Genomic DNA, 21372 nt, shown 5'->3' with positions numbered 1-21372 from the left:
ATAGCCTGTGGGCCCTGTGACTACAGAATTCCACCCATGTCATAGCCCGGGTCCTGAATGCTGTAATTCCAGACACCCTTGACGTCTTGCACACGAGTCAACAACCTGTTTTGGCTGGAATGGCAGCCCCAGCAGGAATCAGGTAATGCCCCGAGACAAGCCTGGTGGGCCTGAGTCCGAGGAAGAAGATGAATGGAGAAACAAGGAGAAGGAAGAGAAAGAAGGAGGGCGTGGTGAATGTGTTGGTCACCCTGGGGAGCTGGAGTCTATCCCACTCCCGATGGTTGGGACCCAGAAGCCTAAGCCCCACACCTCCATCCCCCCCGCCCTGCGAGCCGGCTTCTAGGGGCCTGTTCCTTCATCTGGAAAGCTGCAATGGCAATGCCAACCTCCATACCCTGCCATCTACAAGACACAGGCAAACTCGCTTCTTCCAAACCATCTTTTTTGAGCCCTCTGGAAAAACTGAACTGATGATCCCTCTCCCACTTTTGTTTGTAACGTTCATCTCTGCCATCTCTGCACTTCAAGATTCTGATTAAGAAAAGAAAGTAGGGTATCCCCCTCCTTCCAGATCTGTGCTTTGATTCTTGGAGAAAATTAAGAATAGCTGCCAAACTCAGCTAGAATTGACTTCCTTCTCCATAGGATTCCATATCTTTCAAAGTGAAAAGACTTTAAAACATTTTGCTTGCCATCACGACTACAAATGTCAACTATTCCAAACGGGGGGGAAAAAAAATTAAGCTTCAGAATCTCCCACTTATTCCCATGCTGAGTCGTGGGTGATCTGTCAGTCAGATGCCAGGAATGACTTCAGTGCCTCCCGAACAGCAGGTCTTACTGGGCTGAGGCTGGAGCTTATAATAATTATACCTTTTCTTTGTGTGTAACACTCTACATTTTCAAAATATGATTATCTACAGTGTTTTATTAGTTTTTTTTTTTTTTAATTGCATGAGATGAAAAGCAAGTCTTTTTTTCAACACCTTTGACAAATGAAAAAAAGGAGGCTGGGGGATGTCAAAGACACTTGGCCAGCAGGTGGGGCTCCCCCGCTCCTGCCCAGCCTTGGTTCTAACACTGACTGCCAGCAGGAGTGAGGTTATTCCAAAGGACACCACAACCTTCCATGGAAGAAATGCTCAGTTTTCTCCAACATTGACAAATAGAAAATTGTTTTTCAGATCCAGCCAAAGGCCAGCTGTAATTTTAGCCATTCTTCTGCAACTAGCTTGGATGGAAATTCAAAACAAAATTTCCAAGAGAATTATTTTCTATAATCACCTCTATGCACCTCTGCCACTCCCCGTCCCTCCCCTGCACACACATATAAAACTGCCCCCGGCATTAAGAAAAAAAAGAAATCTTTTCCAAAAAAAAGTCTTTGTTCCTTGTTGCCATGAACCCCAAAGTGGGCTTCTAGGTGAACCCCACCCCCCGCAGGCTGGAACAGATAGCACTCCAGGAGACAGCTCTCTCACTTTATTGCCAGTGCCCCAAAGTAGTAAAAACCAGCAGATGCGACAAAAAGGAAATATAGACCCTGGGAAACAAATTGCCTTCATGAAAATTATTTATCTTTTTTTTTTTTTTTTCTCCTTTGGAAGGGGACAGGATTGGTTGTGTTTACAAAACCCCACCCCAGGGCCTTGGGAGGGTGGGGGCCTGACTGGCTGCACCGGGAGACATAGGCAAGATGAAAAAGTGGCTTTCTCAGCCAGGGGTACCCATGAACTTGGAAATATGTGAGTTGATTTGGGGCTCCCCAGCCTGCTCTGGGCCATCCTCCTCAGGAGAGGCTCACAACAGTGATGTGGAACTGATATTATACCTAGGGGTGGGCGACAGTGGAGGGGGTCCACTGGTGGGTCTGCCAGAAAACTTGCTGGCAGGGTGCTGGGGTCTGAGGGCCTGAGCCATGTGGATCTGCCCCAGAGCATTGCTATGGGTCTGGCTGTGTTCCTTGGCTGGGACCAGGCCGCTGCCCCTCAGCCTTCACCTTCCCCGTGTGTTTGAGCTCATGACCCGAGCTCTAATTCTTCCTGGTCACACCGTTGTCAACTTAACTGGCCCCAGACAAGGCAAAGCCACTCCTACTGTGCCCAGAGCCCCAGCCCCAGACCTCCCTCTCTTCCCACAGGACCCCATTTCTCCTGCTGCTGCATCCGTGGGCAACACCTTCTCTCAGCTTGCTTGTGACCTGGCACATCCTGCCTCCAGCACACCCCTCCAGCTCCATGACCCAGCCTGGGGGGGGGGGGCACCTGTGCAATTTCAGAGCTCCCACATGACCCCTGCACGTCCACCACGTGCTTTCATGGATGGTATTTCGAGTGTGAAGCATCATCTAGTCCTCTGTAGAACTAGCCAGAATGTCGGCTTCCAGGGAAGGCTTTCAGGAATGCAAATGTCAAACTCTCCCTTGGAAGATTTTGTTAAGGCAGAAGCAGGATAACCCCAGAGAGGGTTGTTCTACTCACCTCGAATCAGCCTTATAACAACTGAACTGGATTCAAACGGCCAACTCAGGGTCTCTGGGTTGCGGAGGGCTGCCCAGCCTCTCACAGATGCGGGGCCGTGCCCAGACATGGTCTACACCATGTGGGTCTGTGCTATACTCTTCCTCCCTGACTCTTCATCCCCGTGCCATCTGCGGCTGGTTTTGCTGTTGTCTTGTGTCCTTTGTGACAACCCTAGTTATTAAAAAATTCTCAGGTTAAAAAAGTACAAGACAATGAAACCTTAGAAAAATAAGTACTTCTTTTATTTCTACTTCAAAATATACTATGTACATCTGGAACTCTAAGAGAAAGTAGACCTGGAGATGACTCCATCATAAAAATAAAATAAGGTAAGAAATAACGACTGCCCGCTTCAGGTCCGTCTCTTAGCCGGTTGAAAGGGGCGTGAGCTGCCCATTGTCTTGCTGTCCGATGCCATCCCTCTGTCGGTGACGTTGGTTGGGGCTGCCTCACGGGGATGCTGTGTCTAGGAGGTCCTGGAGCGTTCTGAGGACCTGCCGTGGCTGGCCAGCAGCCAGGTCCTGCAGCCGGGAGCCCATGTGCTCCTGGAGGCTTCTGGACAGCCGACGCGCCACCGTGCGGACGTTCCCGCCGTGCCCGGGCAGGACACTGTTCCCGGTCATGTTGCCCAGGAAACACCAGAGGACTGGAAGGACATGGCGCTCCACAGCCTGGGGCTTCTGGGGGTACACGGAGGCCACCAGCGCTGTTGGACAGAAAACGGGAGACTGACTTGAGGCAGGCACTCTCTCCCTCTCTTGGGACAACTCTATCCCCCGCAAAGGGCAGGCCGCCCAGAAGGGCCAACTAGTCCATTAGATGCACCAGCTAAGGCTCGGGACACATTTAGGGGCCCATGAAAATGGCTTGATTTCTTTTAAAATCAAAAGATAAAAATAGGAAGATATCCAACCTCGTTTATATTCATGTTTACACCAGCCAGTTATAAAATACAATTTTTAACTTTTTTTTTTTAATGGAGGAATGAGTATGCAAAGGCAAAAGTACTCAGAGCCCATGATGGTCGTAATTGGTCCCCGCAGCCCCGGGGAGAGGAAAGACGCAGATACACCTGGACTGCAATCTAGTATTACTTTAATCCACATTCCCACCTCTCTGAGTTCATACAACAGAGAAAAACCATACCAGGGAGAAAAGTCAACACTCTCTCAAATGAAGCATTCTGAAAAATAAAGCAGCCGGCAGGAGATAAGGCCAGTGTGGCCTCCCCAGTGTCTGGATGCCAAACCCCCAACAAGACCAGCAGTAATCCAGGAGGCGTCAGTGTGCTTTATCAACCATCAAGCTCTGCACAGACCGTTGATTCAGTGATGAACCCCCCGCATCTGGTTCTCCAAGGCCCTCTACTTTCTTTAGTCCCCAAAAAACACACAAGCAGGCTACCCCTGCCAGCAAACCTTCCATTCCAGAGTAAATGCCGGGGTCAAAGCCACCTCAAGAGCACCCTAAGTCACTTCACAGGGGTCCCTCCAGCCTTCAGCCGAGGCCACATTACCCTGAGGGCATCCATGTAAACAACGCTTTTTCTATACAATCAGTGCAGTCTGCCTGTCCTCCTGCCAAAGGAAAAGTGCTGGTGGGAGCAAAGGACCTTCACTTATTGATGGAGCAAAGAAACTGGAACGTTCCCTGGGCTGAGACACACCTGGGAAACTAACACTGCCCGAGTCCAGAGTCTGGGGCTCAGAGTTCTGCAGTGTGACTCCATTGTCCTCACAGTGCTTCAAGAAGCAGGACACCGGTCCATCTCGCAGAGGGGGAAGCCAGCACTCAGGGGTCAAGGAGCTTGCTCCAGACCACACAGCTAACGAGCGCAAGAGCCTGCCTCGACTCCAAAGCTCATGCTGTGCACCCCTCGATGACCCCAAGTCTCTAGGAGTTCCACATGTCAGGGGCTGGTGTGGAGTTTTATTTTTAATCTCCAATTTGTCCTTCCTTCACCAGCATAACATCATCCAACCCCCCAGGATGTTTCCCACAGGGCCCCTTGGACTCCAGGGCCAGACTGGGACAATAGGGGGTCAGAGATGAGCTGGACCCCCCTCAGCAAAGCCTCCACTGGAGCAGTGTCATTTCCCATGGAGCGTGTACGCTGGCTTTCAAGCCACACCCTCAGGGTTCCTGCACCCCACCCTGTGGGGCCTCCCCGGGGGCTCCCCAGTGTCACCGAAGCCTCAGAAGTAAAGGTGGCCCTCGTTCCCGGGGAAGGCAGGACTGCACCTAGTGAGTCAGCCCAGCCATGTTGGCTGGTGAGCAGCTTCATAAAGTGGGACAGAGGTGGGACCTGCTAGAAACGCTGAAGTTGGAGACAGGCTCAGAGGAGGGCATAGGTACCAGGAAAGCCACCAGGGCAGCCCCAAGGTGGGAAGCTAGGAGGAGCAAGGGAGAGGTCAGGGGGTGGGGGGTGGCCAGAGGGAACAAAAGAAAACCAGTGATCCCGATTAGCCACCTATGCTGAACAACTATAACTCAAAGTCTTCCTAAGGCTCCATGGGATCCACCTGCAAACCAAGGTGAGAACTATCCCAAGAACCAGGCCCAGGCAGGGCTCCCCCGTGCCCACCAAAGGGTGAGGGGTTCACCTGCCCCCCACCCTCCCCACCTCACCGGCCCCCATCCCCGGCACGCTGCACTCCCACCTGAACTCTCCCTCCCAGCAGTCGGGCGATCACACGCGGGCCCGGGAAGCTCACTTCTACAGTGAGGCCCACATTCCCCGGGTCCGGGAGGCGGAGGTCACCTGGCTGACGGCGGTGGGCCTCTCAAGTTAGCAAAGGCAGGCAGTGGCCGTTCTGGGAGTCATCATGAGGAAGAAAACCCCATTAAATTGGAGCTTACAAGGCAGCTGAAGTAATTAGCAAAAGATTTACTCCTGTTAAGCTGTGCTATTATTAGTCCACACCTTGTGTCAACTGAAATGTTCTTCTCTGCTCCTGGCTGACACTGACCTACCAGGGCAGCTATGTAGAAACTCTTGGCTTTGAGGTCTCTTGGAAACAGGTAGAAAATATTTACATTTAAATGGATAATCTAAAGTGAGGTACCCATCCACCTCTGGGGCCCATATATCACCTGTACAAGGACAGGTAAGGGTTTAAACCAGAGAACGCAGATTTTGAGCAACAGAAAAGGGTTCCTTGTCTGGTGGCCAGGTGGTCTCCGTTACATGGCCCCTGGGCACCAAGAGCGTGACACTGTGGCCCCCAACCCTACTTTGCTTGCCCCAAAGTCTGGAGAAGGCCTGGCACCTGGATGGGAGGTGAGGGTCCACTCCAGGGACACTGGGAGGACTGAACCAGGGCACGGAGGCAAGGCCAAGGGCAGGAGATAGGGTGGTGTAGGCACAGAATGACACCCTCAGTCAGGCAACATGTGCTGAGCACCCCAATGCGGACCGGGGCTGGCACAGGGTGGGACCTGCTCTTGGGAGGCTCGGGAAACTCAGGCAGGAGGGCTAGGGAGAAAGTAGACCCAGAGGCCGGCACCAGAACCAGGCGGGCACCACCCAGGTGGAGGAAGAAGGGCAGAAAGGGGCTCCACAGGCCACCAGCTGCATGTGGGCAGGCACAGGGGATGAGAGATCTGTCTCTGCAGGGTGGCTGGCATGCTGGTGCCCAGGGGACAGAGGCATGGGCCGCTCAGGGAAGCTCTGTGGCCAGGCTCCCAGGGACAAATCCTGGATTTCTCGGCAAAGGACCTTGGGCACCTAACCTTTCTAAGCTCCAGTTTCCTTATTTCTATAAAAGGGATAATCACTGGGGCGCCTGGGTGGTTCTGTCAGCTAAGCATCTGCCTTCGGCTCAGGTCATGATCTCAGGGCTCTGGGATCGAGCCCCGCATCGGGCTCCCTGCTCAGCGGGGAGTCTGCTTCTCCCTCTGCCCCTCCCCCGGCTCATGCTCTCACTCTTTCGCTCTCTCACAAATAAATATATAAAATCTTTTTTTTTTTTTTAAAGGGGATAATCATGGAACCCACGCCCTCCTTATGATGTTATGAGGATTAAATGATCCAGTGCATACAATTGAGGCAGGGGAAGGGGCAGAGCCTGGAAGGCCAGGCAGCGACAGGCCTCGTGGGCCACTCCAGGGAGCCAGACACTAGCCTGAGGACAACCCATGCAAGGATTTACGCATGGGGGTAGCACCTGCACGCTGTCTGCATGTTAGGGGGAAGGGTGCTCAGAGGTCTAGAGAACAGAGTCCTTCTGCCTCCTTCCTGCATGGGACGTTCCTAAGAAGGGAGAGGAGGCTTCTGGCAAGCACAGAAGATGAGAAAACCAAGTAACCTGCCCAAGACCAGAATTGGCGTGTGGCCAATGGGTCTGTCTGCCACAAAGCCTGTGTCCTTTCCATGCTGCCAGCTCAAGGGCCACAGGAGGTTTCAGCCCTGGAATGAAATCACTCGAGACTGCAGACTCAGAGCAGACATCGGCTTGGAGCAAGCTCTCCTCAGCCAAAGCCTGAACAAAGCAGAGCAGACTCAGGCCAAACTCTGCGTAACATGGGCCCGGATGCCTGGCGAAGGGGTTGAGTAGGGTTGGCATCCAGGCTGTGCTCTGCTTTGCAGGCTGTGCATGCCCAAGAAGGGACAGTTCTCATGCTCACCACAGGGCTGCTGCTGACCAGGCCCCACGCCCGTGAGCCAGGGTCTACCCAGAAGAGCTGGGGGGTTTTCTGATTCACACAAAGGTACCCTATGGGCTAGGGGAAGTCCTGCTTGCAAAGAAGAAATGCATCATCGTTTCTTAAAAACTATTTTGTGTATGTACCAACCTGCCTCATTTTGGTTAAAACCAAAGATTATCTTTTGGTAATGTGGGAATTATTTTTAAAAAGCAGATTATCAAAAATTTTCTAAAAGCCCTGTGAGGATTATTGGATTATTTGGGGGTTCTAAGATAGTGGGTGGTGCAGCTTCATGCCAGGAAGCTGACTGGAAGGCTGGAGCGAGGGGCTCCGAGGATGCTCACCGGACAGACGTTCCGTGACCTCAAGCACCGCGCGGCCCCTCAGGAAACGCACCCGCCCAGCAAACGCTTGTAGGAGGCAGAGGTTGTCTGGAAGAGAAGGAGGGTGTCAGCAGCCAGGATGTCGCGGCCCAAGCGATGGCACCCGCTGTTCAGTGCCAAGTACCTGCAACACCCACACAGGGAAGGAGGCCCGTCGGGGAGCTGAATTAAATTCTCTGAGTCACAACGGGGTGTTCGGGGAAGAGCGAGTGGCCTGATACGGTTACACTGGCTCCCAAACAGCTTTTACTTACTCCCACAGGTCTGGTTCCTATTGTCTGTCCTTCTTCAAAATTGCTGAGTTTGGGGGCAAAAGAGGGTTTGCTCACAGTCCTGGGCAAACCAGGAGGGCTGGTCACCCTACCAGCAGCAGAAGCTTCTGGCTGGCTCTATTTGGGTCAGGGGAGGGAATTCGCAGGGGGCGTGTATTAGCTCTCAATAGTTTATATATAACCTCCCTGTGTGAGACTTGGGCCCAGACGGCATACTTGTGAAGACCAGAGAGTTTGTCCTCCACATGCCCCAACCCACTCTTCAGGAGGGTTAGGGGAAAGAGGGATTTTTCATCTTTTTTTTCCGATTGTCCCAGCACCCTGACACCCACTGGGCTCTCAGCCACACCCGGCCTCAGGAGACAGTTCTCCCCGCAGTCCAGCCAGGCTGGTGGTGGGGCCCGAGGCCTGGGAGCTCCCCCATTTGGATGCTGATGGAGTGTTTGTTAGAATGAGCCACGGATGGTGAAATCACAGGCAACTGGGGTGGGGAATGTTTGGGGACAAAGAAGCCCTCTGGCATTCTTCGGCTGTATTTCTAAAGCCAACCCCAGCAGGATCCCATAGGTGCTGAATCTAGAAACGGCTCATTCTTCCCCATTCTGGCTGACGTCTCCTGGTTTCTCAAACTATTACACTTGAAGTCCTGCATTCCTCACAGAGACACACAAGGTGAGCAAAGTAGCCCTTTACCTGAGAAAGGCGTGCTCACGTAGACGATACACACCCTGCCCCCAATGCTGCCCCAGCTGTCCCCGCAAAACTCCATGGGACGGAACGCAAATAACAAAACCACTTTTCGGGGGATGTGGTCACGGGGCCGGCCTGCACCTGTCATGGAGGTCTGTCATGGGTGTTACCACAGGCGCCCCCAGAAACTGTGTCCTGGGGTCCCAGGGGCTGACCCGCTCAAGGCCAGATGTCTCTCAGCAGGGACAGAGATTAGAGAACCACCTACGGAAGTCTTTCCAGGCAAGTTCCACCTTCTCCGGATCCCTCAAATACCTCAGCATCCCCCTGGATATGCAATCAAAACTTCGCTTTTCTCACCAGGCAACTATTCTAGCTAAGAGCTCATCCCTGCTTCCCTTGCTCTCCTCCTGGGAGCTGTAAGGGATACAGAGGAGAAAATGTACACATGTGCATCACATACATCCCCGCTGCTTGCAAAAGCGCCATCCATAAGTTAGGCAAGAGTCTTTAAAATAATTTGTTCTGGGAAATAAAAGAGAGGCCTGCCTCTAGAATATTGCAGTTAGCAAGAAGTGGTCTCAGGGTGTCTTAGTAAATCTGTAATTGTGTAAGACTAGGTCTTTATATCAATGTCACCTGCATTGTTGTTTCCAGGTGCTTCTATTTGTCCCACCCCCATCATTAGCCATGAGCTCACCTCCAAAGACAAGGACTTCTGCCTCCTTGCTCTCCCCAACAACACTCAGTCCAGGACATTTTCTGGACACAGCTGGATCTCCCCGCTCCTGGTGGCTGACGTGGCCTCCCAGAGCCAGAGAGAGGTGAAGAACTTGGGGGATACTTGAAAATGCACATCCAGCAGACATCTGTGCCAGATCATGCTCCCATGTCCCTGGCACACGACAGGTGCTCAATAAATGCTCCAGGACTACAGGGAGTGTTAAAGCAGAGACATTAAGCATTCCCGAGCTGGTTTATAAGCCCCAGAGCTCCGAGCCCCAAGTAGCTGGCCCCTCTCCCGCTGTCCGCTTTCGTAGCAATGGCTCGCCTTCCAGGTCACACCCAGGCTGACTGAGCGGCGGGAAGGTACACGGTGAGGGGTGTGGGCTCTGAGTCCAGGTCACCTGGGCTGAAACCTTGGCTCTTCCACATTTCTCTGTGTTGACCTTGGAAAGAACCTCCTACACCTCAGTTTACCCATCTATAAAAAGCCGATAATACTCATATCTTCCTCTTAGAGCTGCTCTCATGTTATGATGCTTAGGATAGTGCCCTGAGTGTGTAATTACTATGTAAGTATCAGTTATCATTGCTACTGTTTACTATCATTACCCAAAAATGCTCCAAAAGCCCAGCAACCTGAATGGTGGAAAGACCATTAAGAGGCTAGAATCTAACTTCTGAAACCTTAAAGATCCATGCTCCGTTAGCCCGAGTTTTTCATGGGCCCCTCTGCTATGTTACAAGGAAACCACAGCAGGCCTCGGTGCTGCCCACACAGGGCAAGCAAACAGCCATGGCTGGCAGGCCACACACCTGTCCTCCCTGGGCCTTGCCTTCCCTCTCTGCTAGGGGGCCGAGGTCTATGGGGCCTCGCACCTGCCCCATGCAGCCAAGCCCTACAGCCACCAGGCCACGTCATCCTCAGGCTCCTGGAAAGCCAGAGAAGAACTGTTTTAAAAGCATAAAAATTATGGTAGCATGGATAGTGACAGCAAAGAAACTGGGGTCCAAATGGACCCCCGACAATAAGCACAGGACTCTGTGAATCATGATATGTCACAGCCCCCAAAACTAGGTCCACTCATCGCAGGAAAAGTGGGAACGATCCATTTAAACAGAAAAATGCAAGCTATGGTCTAGGCATGGGACAGAGCTGTTAAAAGTGACTCAAGTGTGTAATCATATGTAAATGCTTGCGCTCTGCTTTTTTTTAAAAGCAGGAGGCAAATTTAAATGCGTAATATCATCATGACTCGACACAAATAGGCACAGAAAAAAATATCTGAAATGAAAAGCGCCAAATGTTAATAATGGTCTCTTCCAGAAGTTGAGACTGAAAATGAGGGGCTTTCAAATTTTTCCTTCCCAATGCTTTGTATTTTCCATTTTCTCAATAATGAACAAGTATGACTTCTACGTGGTGGAAAGTAAACTTTATATTTTTAAGCTAAGTAAGAAGGCTGCATGGTACCATGAAAAACTGGTTAGTTGAACGAAAGAAGCAAAGTCTAAGTTGTATTTACATTACAATCTTTAACCAGGGAAATGTGTACACACATAGACAAGAAAGAGAAGAGAGATTTTTAAGCAGCTGGGACACTAGAGGGGCACCATGCAGGAATTTCTAAATTCCCTGAACAATACCATGTTGGTCATATGATTTGTATAAGGTAATGAATTTAGAGTCAACAGAGCAAAATAGCAAAAGTAGATCTGAAGCTGCCCATTTCGGAGCTTATCTGCTCTCTCCAGCACTGGCTGGGGGCTGCGCTAAATTAAGAGAACTCCTTTTGACGCTCAGTCTGACCAGGAGGGAGTGGGCTGTCAGCAGCCTGATGTTTTAATTAGTGAAGTTTCTTCTATAGCTAACCTGGTAACAGGGCCCAAAGACAGAACCAGCCAGTCTGCTCAGGAACTGCCTTGATCCCCAGAATAACTCCCCTGAAATCAGAAGGTCCTGGTGCTAAGTAGAAAGGATGCCTCTCCAGGCTCCTTTCTGGAGAGGTCCCCAGGCAGGCAGTGACGAAGGGTAGAGGTCAGGGAGCAAGGTGCCCACGTGCCTCCTTCCTTACCACCTCCAAAAAAGGGGACATGGGCACAAATCCCTACCTGCTCTGTCGACCACCATACCACCCACCCCATACACCCTCAGGAAGACCAAGGAACTGGAAGAGATTGGGTGGCTGATGAGTCAACTTATCACTGAAATTTCAAGAGGGACCCTAAGAGGTTGCCTAAGAAAGCCAACCTCCCAATTTGGCTGTGCCATCTGGACTTTGTGCCAGAAGATGGACTCCCTGGCTGTGTTCTCGGTCCCCACGGCCCCCGTTGAGTGGGGAACAAACCATAATATGCTGAGCCATTCCTTTGTGACTCTCCACATTTAAGTATTTCACAGCATTTCATGGTTCCTCTCCAGCCTGCAGGCTGGATCCCTTGAGGGGGATGACACTAGGCTTGGGAGAAAGCTCCCTCTGCTCAAAGGGCTCCAAGCCACTTCCAGGAGGGGCCTCAGGATGCTGAGGGTGGACTGGAGCCACCAGGATGAAATGGGAAGGAAGATTTACACCCCTTCCCTTCTGCCACTCCTGCTCCAGTCTCTGCTTCTACCACCCAATCCCCTGGGACAGTGGGAAATTTAGTGACTTGCATCCATTTTTCCTTCCGCAGGTCAGACTCAGACCATTCTAGGCAGATGAGAACCATTCCCAGAGAGAGCTTGATTCTACCCTAGGTACTCCCTGGCAGTGATGAATTCTTACTGGCGATCTACACCCCTCCACTTCTGCCCTTCGTAGATATAGAAATCAGCTAGTCACTTCATCGTTAAAAACACTTCCAGGGGCACCTGGGTGGCTCAGTCGGCTAAGTGTCTGCCTTCGGCTTAGGTCATGATCCCAGGGTCCTTAGAGCTCCCTGGTGCTCAGTGGGGAGTCTGCTTCTCCCTCTCCCTCTGTCATCCCCCCACCAACATACACACTCATGCTCTCTCTCTCTCTCAAATAAATAAAGAAAATCTTTAAAAAAAAAAAAAAAAAAAACCCACTTCCAAAACCAAGGTCGCTCATTGGGCAGAATGGGTATGGCTCACAGCACAGCCACGTGGCCTCAAGAGCCCACTGCTGCACCTGCTCAAAATGACCCAGAGCCAAGACCCTGGGCTTCACCCTCTGGGCTCCACAGGAGCTTTTTGCCAGGGGTTTGCTGGGCTCCATCCAACTCTTCGAGGCCAACAACATTCCATTCCAGCCTAACACTGCCCTAAGGATTAGAGACCCCTCACGCCTGCCTCCATTCTCCCCACATCAGATCCTCTGGCTGATGGGCCAGAGGGGGCATTGTCAGCCATTTCCAAGGAGACCCTGTCCCAGGAGGAAAGGACAACTCTAGGCATCTTCCTGGAAGCTGCAACTTGACTCAAGGTGTGGTCAGATCACAAAAGCAGGCCAGCCCCAAGCCCCCTTTCCAGGATGGCCAGCCCAGGTGGGTACAGGAGGGCCCCAGGTAGAGAAGGCCTGAATCCTGGGACAATGCGAGACACCAGATTCTGCAGCCCAAAGCTCCAGAGCTCCCGCGTGCTCTAGGAGGATGGCCCAGTGGCAGAAAGTGGAAACTCTAACACCCAGAGAGAAGGGTTAAAAGCGCCTCTCCCCTGACAAGGGTGCTTAGCCTCTTCAAATAGCTAAAGCCTATTTTGCTTGGTGCAGGTTTTCCCAATAAATCCAGGGCCCGCAGTGATTTACCAAGAGCCTTGGTTATTGGCAACAGCAATCTCACTTACCCAGAGCAGCACTGAGAACAAGCCGTAATTTAAAGCTGGATTTATATTATTTGTTCTACAGCAACAAACTCAGCAAATCATAAATTCCCTTTGAGATGAAGAGAGGAAATTGACAGTATTTATGAACTCGAAAGGCAGAGAAGGGCCTGACCAGGCCTTTGATTTGTAACTGAAACTGCTTCTGGAAACTTCAGCCAAGGACACAGCTGCCGTCCAGCCCCAGGGAGCTGGGCTCCCGCAGGGTGTGGGCACTGGGAGGGGAGGGGTGCCTGGTGGTGTTTGCAGCCTCACCACAGGGATGCTCTGTGGGTCTTAAAGGCAGGACGTGGCTCTGTGCTCATCGGGACATACAGCAACAAGATCAACACAGGTGGTTCTCAGGTCACGAGCTTCCTTACATCGTGGCAAGAGTGGTTTGTGAAAACTCAGTGTTCCTCTGGTCTGGACATGACTACTCATGTGCTATGTCCCACATGCACCTGCACTTCGGTCTGTGTCCTAGACATGCCAAATATCACCTTCTAAGCATCTAAGAAAGGAATGAAGAGCAGAAGTGGATGCACCCAAAATCCCACCTGGGAATGTTGGAGAACTAAGATGTGTTAGTGCAAAGCACACAGGAACTGAGAAGCTCTCGCTGTTCCTGATGTGTCTCCCATAGCTCACTCCTTTTTCCCTTTTCATTCCACCCCCAACCCTCACTCCCTACTCCTCACCCAGATTCCTCCCACCCTGAGCCCTGGCCCCAAACAGTCTTCCTCAAAGGCAACTCTCATCTGTTCCACGCTCAAAAGCCAATGGGATCCCAGCCCCACTCCTATACCAGACAATCAAGGTGGCCCACCTGCCCGTCCACTTTGTCCTCTCCAGCAGGCTTGCTCTGCTCTCTCACCACCATCCCCATATAAGCCACCCCCACTGCGATCATCGCTACATCTAAAAACATTGCTGGCGACGCTTCCAGCTTCTTCCTGGTAATCCGGACCTATTTTTCCTTCAGTGCCCTGTTGGCTCAATCACTGTGGTACTGTGTGACCCTGGATGAGTCATTTCTGTCACATGTACTCTGAGGAGGCAAGACTAGATCATCTGCACATCTATCCTCCACACCTCCCATTTAGGACACTCGGGTGGATGTGACATGGGAAAGCCTGCCAACCAGGTCCTGGGCTGCCCACCCCTGTCCTACGCAGCCTTCGGGGAAACATCTGGCCTGAGAGCCCCCCAGTGCCCATCAGCACTCTGCTGATTCCCAGCAGGAAGGGTGAGCCCACCCTGGGGCGGGCTCAGGGATCGAGTCGGCTCCCTATCAGAGCCAAGTAGGGCTGAGGCAGGAGGCTCACCCAGATTCTCAATCATGGCATCCAGTGCAGTCACTGCAGCGGTGTAAATCCCCGAGTTCTTGGAGTTGAGGTTGTCTGCAACAGCAATGATGATGGAGAGCAGCATGGGGTGTAAGCTTTCTTTGAGGAGGGGGATCATCTTGGCAAGGGACTCCAGTGCCCACTGGTTCACTTTCTTATTGGAATCCTGAAGCCTTGGGGTGAAAGCATCAAAGACCTATTGAGGGAACAGAAACCAAGAGCCCATGGGAACCCAGGCTGGGCAGGAAGCCTACAACCCAACCAACCACCCTTGGCAGGGATTCCTCCTGCCTCCCTGACAGGGTCATCCAACCTATGCCAGAACATTCTCAATGGTGAGGCGCTTACCTCCTCAAAAGGGGAGGAGGGCAAGAGGGGAAGAGCAACCACCTGTTGAGCACTCATTGCATGAAAGCATCTAGAGCATCTCATTAGGGGTACCCTGCCCTCTCATGGAATGATCTTAATCCATGAGGCACGCATTCCCATCCTTAGTTTACCATTCAAAACAAAGCCAAAACTGAGGCAGAAAGAGTTGAAGTGATTTGCCCAGATCACACAGCTAGTAAGGAACTTGGATGGATACCCAGGTCTGCTGACTCCGAGCCTGTGTCTTAACTACTGTGCAACACGGCTTGACCATCGGCAGCCTGGATCCTGGAAGAAGCAAGCATCTGCCCTGGTTTCCAGTCTGTGAAGGGCCTGTGCTGGCTCCCAACCCACCCATCTACCCATCCTGGCCTAGTCGCCTGGCCAACCACATACTCTGCCCCCAACACATCATGTGCCTGGCTAGACCAGGAGTAGCCCTCAGCCGTGGGACCCTCTACCTCTACCCTCCTCGTCACAAATCCGCTAAAGGGATGAGAGATGCCCAGGACATCTCTGGGTGGTCCCAAGGCGCCTGGCAGGAGGCGGGGCCTTTGTCCCCCTCGGCTACTTCCGGGCAGCCTCACAGTGTTACCAAGGCAACCGGCTCCCTTTACCCTGAGGCATCTGGCACCCTGTCCAACTCTGTCCTGAGGTTTCCAAATTGAAGTCGCACCCACAGGAGAGAGACGGGTGGGGGGGCAGGGCTGGGGCAGTGCTCACCTGGACCAGGTTGGTGGTGATAAGCTCTGGCTTGGCCTTACAGTGCTCCAGGAGCCGCCCCACGCCTTCCATCCGGGACTGGTAGTCTTTGGCCTCCAGCAGCCGCGTCAGCTCCCGAAGATGCTCCGCCACCCCGAGGCCGCCGCGCACGGAGGAGCGAAGCCCCGCCAGCCAAGGGCCATTGGAGCTGAGCCTGTGTGGAAGGGACTTCTGACCTGGGCAGCCGCAGAGGACGGCTGCACCTCTTGTCCCATGCCCCGCCCGCAGACAGGTGAGACTGAGACAAGAGTGCTACCTGCAGCTTAGTCCACCCCCAGCGGCTTGAGGACACCGGCCCTGGAACTCTGGAAATCCTGTTTCCTCAGGGGAGAGCAATCAGGTGGCCTAGAGCCCCATCCTTTTGTCAGGGGACAGGTCTCTCTCTTCCTGCCTTTTTTTCTCTTTTCAGAAAACACGTGAAGGGGGGGGTTGCGGTATGGGAGTGAGAGGCGGGAGTCCACTGAAGGATGACTGCACATTTAAGCTAAGAGTGAGGCACGATCTCGCCAGGTGCCTTTATCCTGATCCCCGGTTGCCTCAGCCCTGCTCCTACTTCTCCAGTGACCAGGGAACTGTTAAGCCCTGTTCTCTTCCGCTGAGAGCACATGTCTATCGTAGCCTCTGGCCCAGTCCGGCCAGCGTGAGAGCAGTTCCATACAGGACTCCTACCCCCCACGCCCAGCTCAGAACCTGGCTCTTTGAGCTCATGCCCTACACGCAAGTCCCCTCTGACAGAGCCCAACATCACCCATGCTGTCATTCATTCCTACAGTCCGCGCAGTTTGCCCACTGAGTGCCTAGAGCTGTCGTGGGCACCGAGGACAGTGAGATGAGAGGCACGTTCTCTGCCTGAAGGAGCTCTCAGACCAATGGAGGCAGGTAAGCCAAGGGGCTGACAGAAGACCGAAGAACAGAGAGCAGAGTGTCAGAGAGAGCCTCGGGGGGGAGGTGACAGTAATGTGGGTCTTGAGGGACCCTGCAGAAGAGACAGGCAAGTTCTAGGAGCAGGTGTGCGGTGTGCAGCATAAGCAAAGGCACAGCAGGAGACAGGGCACGGCGGAGGGTGTCGGGCAGGGAGGACGAGCTGCTCTGGGTTGGCTGGGAGACCACGTGTGGGGGAGAGCAGGAAGCTAATCTCGAGCAGGTGATGGGGGCTTCCCTGGGCGCCTGCTAAGGAGTTCAGATGGGGTCCTCCCCGAGCACCAGAGAAGAATTTTGAGTTTCAGGCGCATCAGTGACCATAGAGTTTCTGCTTGGTTTCTGCTCCTCCCAGCACCCACCCTCCAGCCTCCCCACCCATTCCCTCGCATCTGCCTTTGCCCCAGCTCTGCCTCTAAACTCACCCCAGGCCGCCCTGATGGCGACAGGGTGAGCAGCTCGAAGTGGGTGGGGAAGCGCTGAGCTCGGGCAGACAGCCTGGCCAGCAACACGCCCCGCGCGGACTAGTGGCATTGTACCCACCCCGCGGGACTGCAGAAACCAACCTCTCCTGGCCAGTGCTTCCGATCCCAGGATTTGGTCTCCCTGAGATTTGGGTGGGGGGACACCTGTTCTAAATTCACCCATGAGTGCTGCAGACCCAACTAGGTCTCCACCGTAGCCCAGATCCACACAGCCTCCCAGAGCCACCCCCGCCCAGGGCCAGTGGGCCATCTCCGTCGGCAGCCTTGGACGTGGAGCCCCAGAGAGACAAGAGCAGCCATACCCATCCTCGCTGGGCAGCCCGTTCTCACCCAGCACCAGACTCCTCGACACCTTGTGGCCCTTGGCAGATGGAAGTCCGTCGCTTTCTTCTATTCCCTTGAAAAAGGCACACAGAACATGAGCTGAAGGAGTGGCCCTCTGGGGAACTGCCAACCACTCCAGCCTAGACCATAGTGACAGGAATAACCCTTTCCACCTGGCAGAGCTTCTGAGGGCACAACTGAGCATTCCAGGCCACTGGTAGTTGGGGCAGGGGTCAAGATCCCCATTTAACAGGAGACAGTGTGGACGTGCCCAGGGTGGCTCAAGGCACGCTGGCAGAGAGGGGCAGAGCCAGGTCCGAGCACAGGGGAAGGAAATCACACTTACCCCACCTGGCAGGGGTTGTGGGTGAAATGGAATCTCTGGAATGCACACCTCACCCCCCTGCCCGGCTCAGCTCTGACCTCCCCCGCACGCCCCCACCCCCACCTGCTCAGGCCACCAACTCACCCTCTGCTTAATAGCCGCCATGACCTTCCGTAGGTCATGAGATGGGAGGCTCTGCTTCAGAAATGCATCAAACTTCGTATTCGACATCAAGATATTCACCATCTTGCGGCCATAAAACCTGCCACAGGAGAAAGAGAGGGATGAAGAAACAGCCATAGAAATGCATCATAAATCTGCTTTACAGATTTACAGAAGTTTTGTAATTGTAGTAAAAGAGTTTTTGATACTTTTTCTAATTAAGACAGTAATTGCTAATTAAGACAGTTAAAAACTAGATTCATAAAGGAATAAACATCATCCGTAGCCCCATTACCAAGAGAAAGCCACTATTAAATTTTGTCATATTTTCTTGTAGCCTTTTTGACACATATACATTTTTGTTGATACCAGAATGTATATACAACTTGCCTCTGGCTTTTTTCACTTCATCATTAATCATCCTCCCATGTCATCCTTTTTAGTGGATTCATAATATTCCATTGGATGACTATACCAAAATGTACTTAACTTCTTCTAGTATGAGGCATCTAGTAGTCTGAGGAAGGGTGCGGGGGAGGGGGGCAGTCTGGAAGGAAGTGGTCAGCTCTACCTAGCGAACAGCAGTGGGTGGGGGAGGAAATCAAAGAGGGCTGCAGAGAAGAGGTGACGCTTAGATCGGGACTCAAAAGAGGAGTAGGAGTTCATAAGTGGGATGGGATCAGGGGGAAAGGGGGTGGAGGTGGGGGTCATTCCAGGGTCTGTAATACAATTTGACACGTTAACAGGTGTGTGGTTGGTAAACAGCAGGTAGGGCCTGGAGCGGGTATGGCCCAATTTCTGGAAACGTGAAGGAGCTGGGCTTTAAAGTGCAGACAACGGGAAGCTGTGGAATGACCAGATTTGCACTTTAGTGGAAAAGTCTCTGGCAGCAGTGTAGAGGACGCATCTCTGGTGGCAAGGCGGGGGGCCGGGAGACCTGTTAAGAGGCCACCATGGTAGTCCAGGCAAGAGACGATGAAGTCCTGAAATAAGGCTATAGAGTGGGAGGAGGAAGGGGCGGTCAGCCTCGGGACCTGTTAAGAAAGTGGAGACTGCAGGGCTTGGGAGCTGATCGGAGGTGGAGCAGGGAGCATCTGCAGTCATTATTTCCCTCAACCCAAGACTCCATTGATTATAAAATGCACCATTGATTTATTTTCCACCAAGGAAAAACAAAAATAGAAAGCACTGGCAATTTCCACTACCTTCAATGACACTGCCCCATGTGGGAAGGCAACACCTTCGTGTATTATCTCAGAAACAGAGGTAACGTTACTCACGGGCAGTGCCCTTCCTTCCTCAGGCTGGGTAAACTACTTGGTGGTTGCCTGGTAAGGAAATGTGGAATTTGGGTTGTTCGTTCTATAACTGTTTGCATTCATATCTAATTTATGTCCCATCGCTCTAGTTCCATGCCTCTTCTCATACACTGTAACTTTTCATTTCAGTGCCGAATAATAGTGTAATATTTCTGAGACATTTTAGGGAGCAATTAAACTCAACAGGTCCCCACAGAGCATCCATGGTGACTTCTTAAAATAAATATAAAAGGCAACGAGCAAGGCTCCTAGTTTAATTCCTACAATGCACATTGTAATTCAAAGGTTTACACTATGAGCGATAATGCCCAAGTTTGAGAATGTGCAGAGAGTAAAACCCAAATCAAAATTGCTGCCTGGCCAGCAGCAACTGTGAGACGCCTCTGAGTGTAAGATATTAAAAGGTGGGGGAAATTGTGTGTCTTAGAATCAATGAAGTATGAAGGTGCCTATTCTGCATCTTAGATGACTCAGTAAATAATAGTGACTTTTTAGAGTAGAAGGAACACAGCCAGAGAAACAGGCTTGGGGAGAAGGTGATGGGTTCATTCAGGGAAACTCTGCACCGAAGATGACAGTGGGACATCTGGCAGCGGTGATGGGTCCTCCGGAGGCTTTAGAGGTAAAGCACTGATGCTCAGAGAAGGGGTAGCCTGGAGGGAGACCCTACGAAGCATCAGAGTTGCTGTGGCTGGAGCCACGGAAATGGTAACAGTACTCAGGGAAAGTCGTAAGAGGACAAGAATGAAGACACTCCTGCGGCCATCTACATCTGGAGGGCAGGCAGGTGGAGAGGCGGCCATAGAGGAAGAGGGGAACTAGGGAGTGTAGGGCCATGGACACCGGAAGCATAGGTGCCAAGAAGCAAAGTGGAGAGTCGTCAACGCCAGCAAGGTGAGAGAGGTCAGAATGGAGGGCGACATTCCAGCTGGAGAGACATTAGATCTGGATGTCCATCCCCCTCCCAACAACTAAGAACAAATCAAGCAGAACCTTCTAGTTCCCCACCAGTGTTCCTCATTTCAGTAAATGACACTATCATTTACCCAATTGTTCAGCTTAAAAACCCAACCATCATCTTTGATTTCTCTTTGAAAGCCTCACCACCCACATCCTGTTGGCTCTGCCTTCAAAAGCCACCCCACTCCAGCTCTCCCCTCCCCTCTGCTAGCCTCCAGCGCCTCTGGCCGGGACCGGGGAGTAGCCATCTGTCTGGTGTCCCTCCTCCATCCCGGCCCCCTCCCCTACTATCAATCCTCTAATGAGCCGCCAGAAAGATTAAAAAAAAAAAAATCAAGAAGACAGCGAGCATTTAAAGACACACAAACTCTAGTAACCAGGGGCGAAAAGCACTCAGAAATAATAATGAGCTGGCACTTTTACCCATTAGATCAATAAAAATTAGAACTCCAGATACTGCAACGTCGTGAGGATGTAGGCACTGGCCCCGCAGGAGGGAAGCGGAGGGGCGCGGCGTGCTCAAGAGCTCCCCACGATGCTCGATGCTCAGGCGGCTTAGGTGGACACATGCCCCTGACCACCGTCCCGCCCCCGGGGAATACTCCCAGACATTCGCCCTGGGCTCCACCAGGGAGCACATGTGAGGCTGTTCCCTGGAGCACCGCTGCAGTGGGGAGGGCGCGCCCTCGTCCGCACGAAAGCACAGAAGGCAAGGGGACATGCCCTGTGGAGGCGCACCGGATGTGGTGTGGTCTCCAGATCTGGCCACAATGTCCCGGGGACTGAGGAGTGTGACTAACTGGACCCTAACCGTAGCTTTCCAAGACCGCTAATCAGGTTCTATCACTCTCCTGCTTTACACCGTCGAATATCTCCTCACACTCCTACTAAAGCTCCTCCGGTGGCTTCCGGTCACACCCCAGCCGGAATCCTGCCTCCTGACCGCTGCCCGAGGGGCCCTCATCCGCCTCATCGCCCGTCCGCCCTGCCCCACGCCCCGGGGTGCCATGCAGCCCAGCCTTCCTCTTCCCAGAGTACTGAGCATACTCCCATCCGGGGGGGCCTTTGTAATTTCCGTTGCTGGCACACTCACACCCCGGACCCCCAATGAGTTGGCTCCTGCTGGCCCATCAGTTCTCAACTCCAGTGTCACTCTTCCAAAAGATCTCCCCCGACTCTCCATCAAAGGAGCCGCCACCCCATTCTCTACCATGGTGCTTTTCTCTCTGTACCCCTTATCTCTATCTGAAGCGACCATAATAATTTATTTGTTTATTATAACAAATAAACAAATAACCAACTAGGGGTGAGCTCCAGGATAGCAGAGGCCTAATTCTTCTTTTTTTTTTTTTTTTTTTTT

At 52.4% G+C, this 21372-nt stretch overlaps 1 protein-coding gene across 1 annotated transcript in view; it reads right to left on the bottom strand.

Annotated features, from left to right (window-relative positions):
* Positions 1-2805: 2805 nt before the first annotated feature.
* TOGARAM2 (TOG array regulator of axonemal microtubules 2) overlaps positions 2806-21372 on the bottom strand; it is a 59177-nt gene continuing 40610 nt past the window's right edge. Inside the window, exons 16-21 of the mRNA XM_032391678.1 lie at positions 17716-17833; positions 17225-17319; positions 15481-15673; positions 14368-14584; positions 7517-7603; positions 2806-3231 (exon numbers count right to left, since the gene is read on the bottom strand). Of these exons, the coding sequence (XP_032247569.1) occupies positions 2975-3231; positions 7517-7603; positions 14368-14584; positions 15481-15673; positions 17225-17319; positions 17716-17833 (967 nt within the window). The 3' untranslated portion in view covers positions 2806-2974. The remainder of the gene's footprint in view (positions 3232-7516; positions 7604-14367; positions 14585-15480; positions 15674-17224; positions 17320-17715; positions 17834-21372) is intronic.

This window comes from Phoca vitulina, unplaced genomic scaffold (assembly GCF_004348235.1).
Source record: "Phoca vitulina isolate PV1807 unplaced genomic scaffold, GSC_HSeal_1.0 scaffold63, whole genome shotgun sequence".
NCBI lineage: Eukaryota > Metazoa > Chordata > Mammalia > Carnivora > Phocidae > Phoca > Phoca vitulina.
The sequence above is the reverse complement of the archived record's forward strand: the minus strand, read 5'-3'. Positions and strand labels throughout refer to the sequence as shown.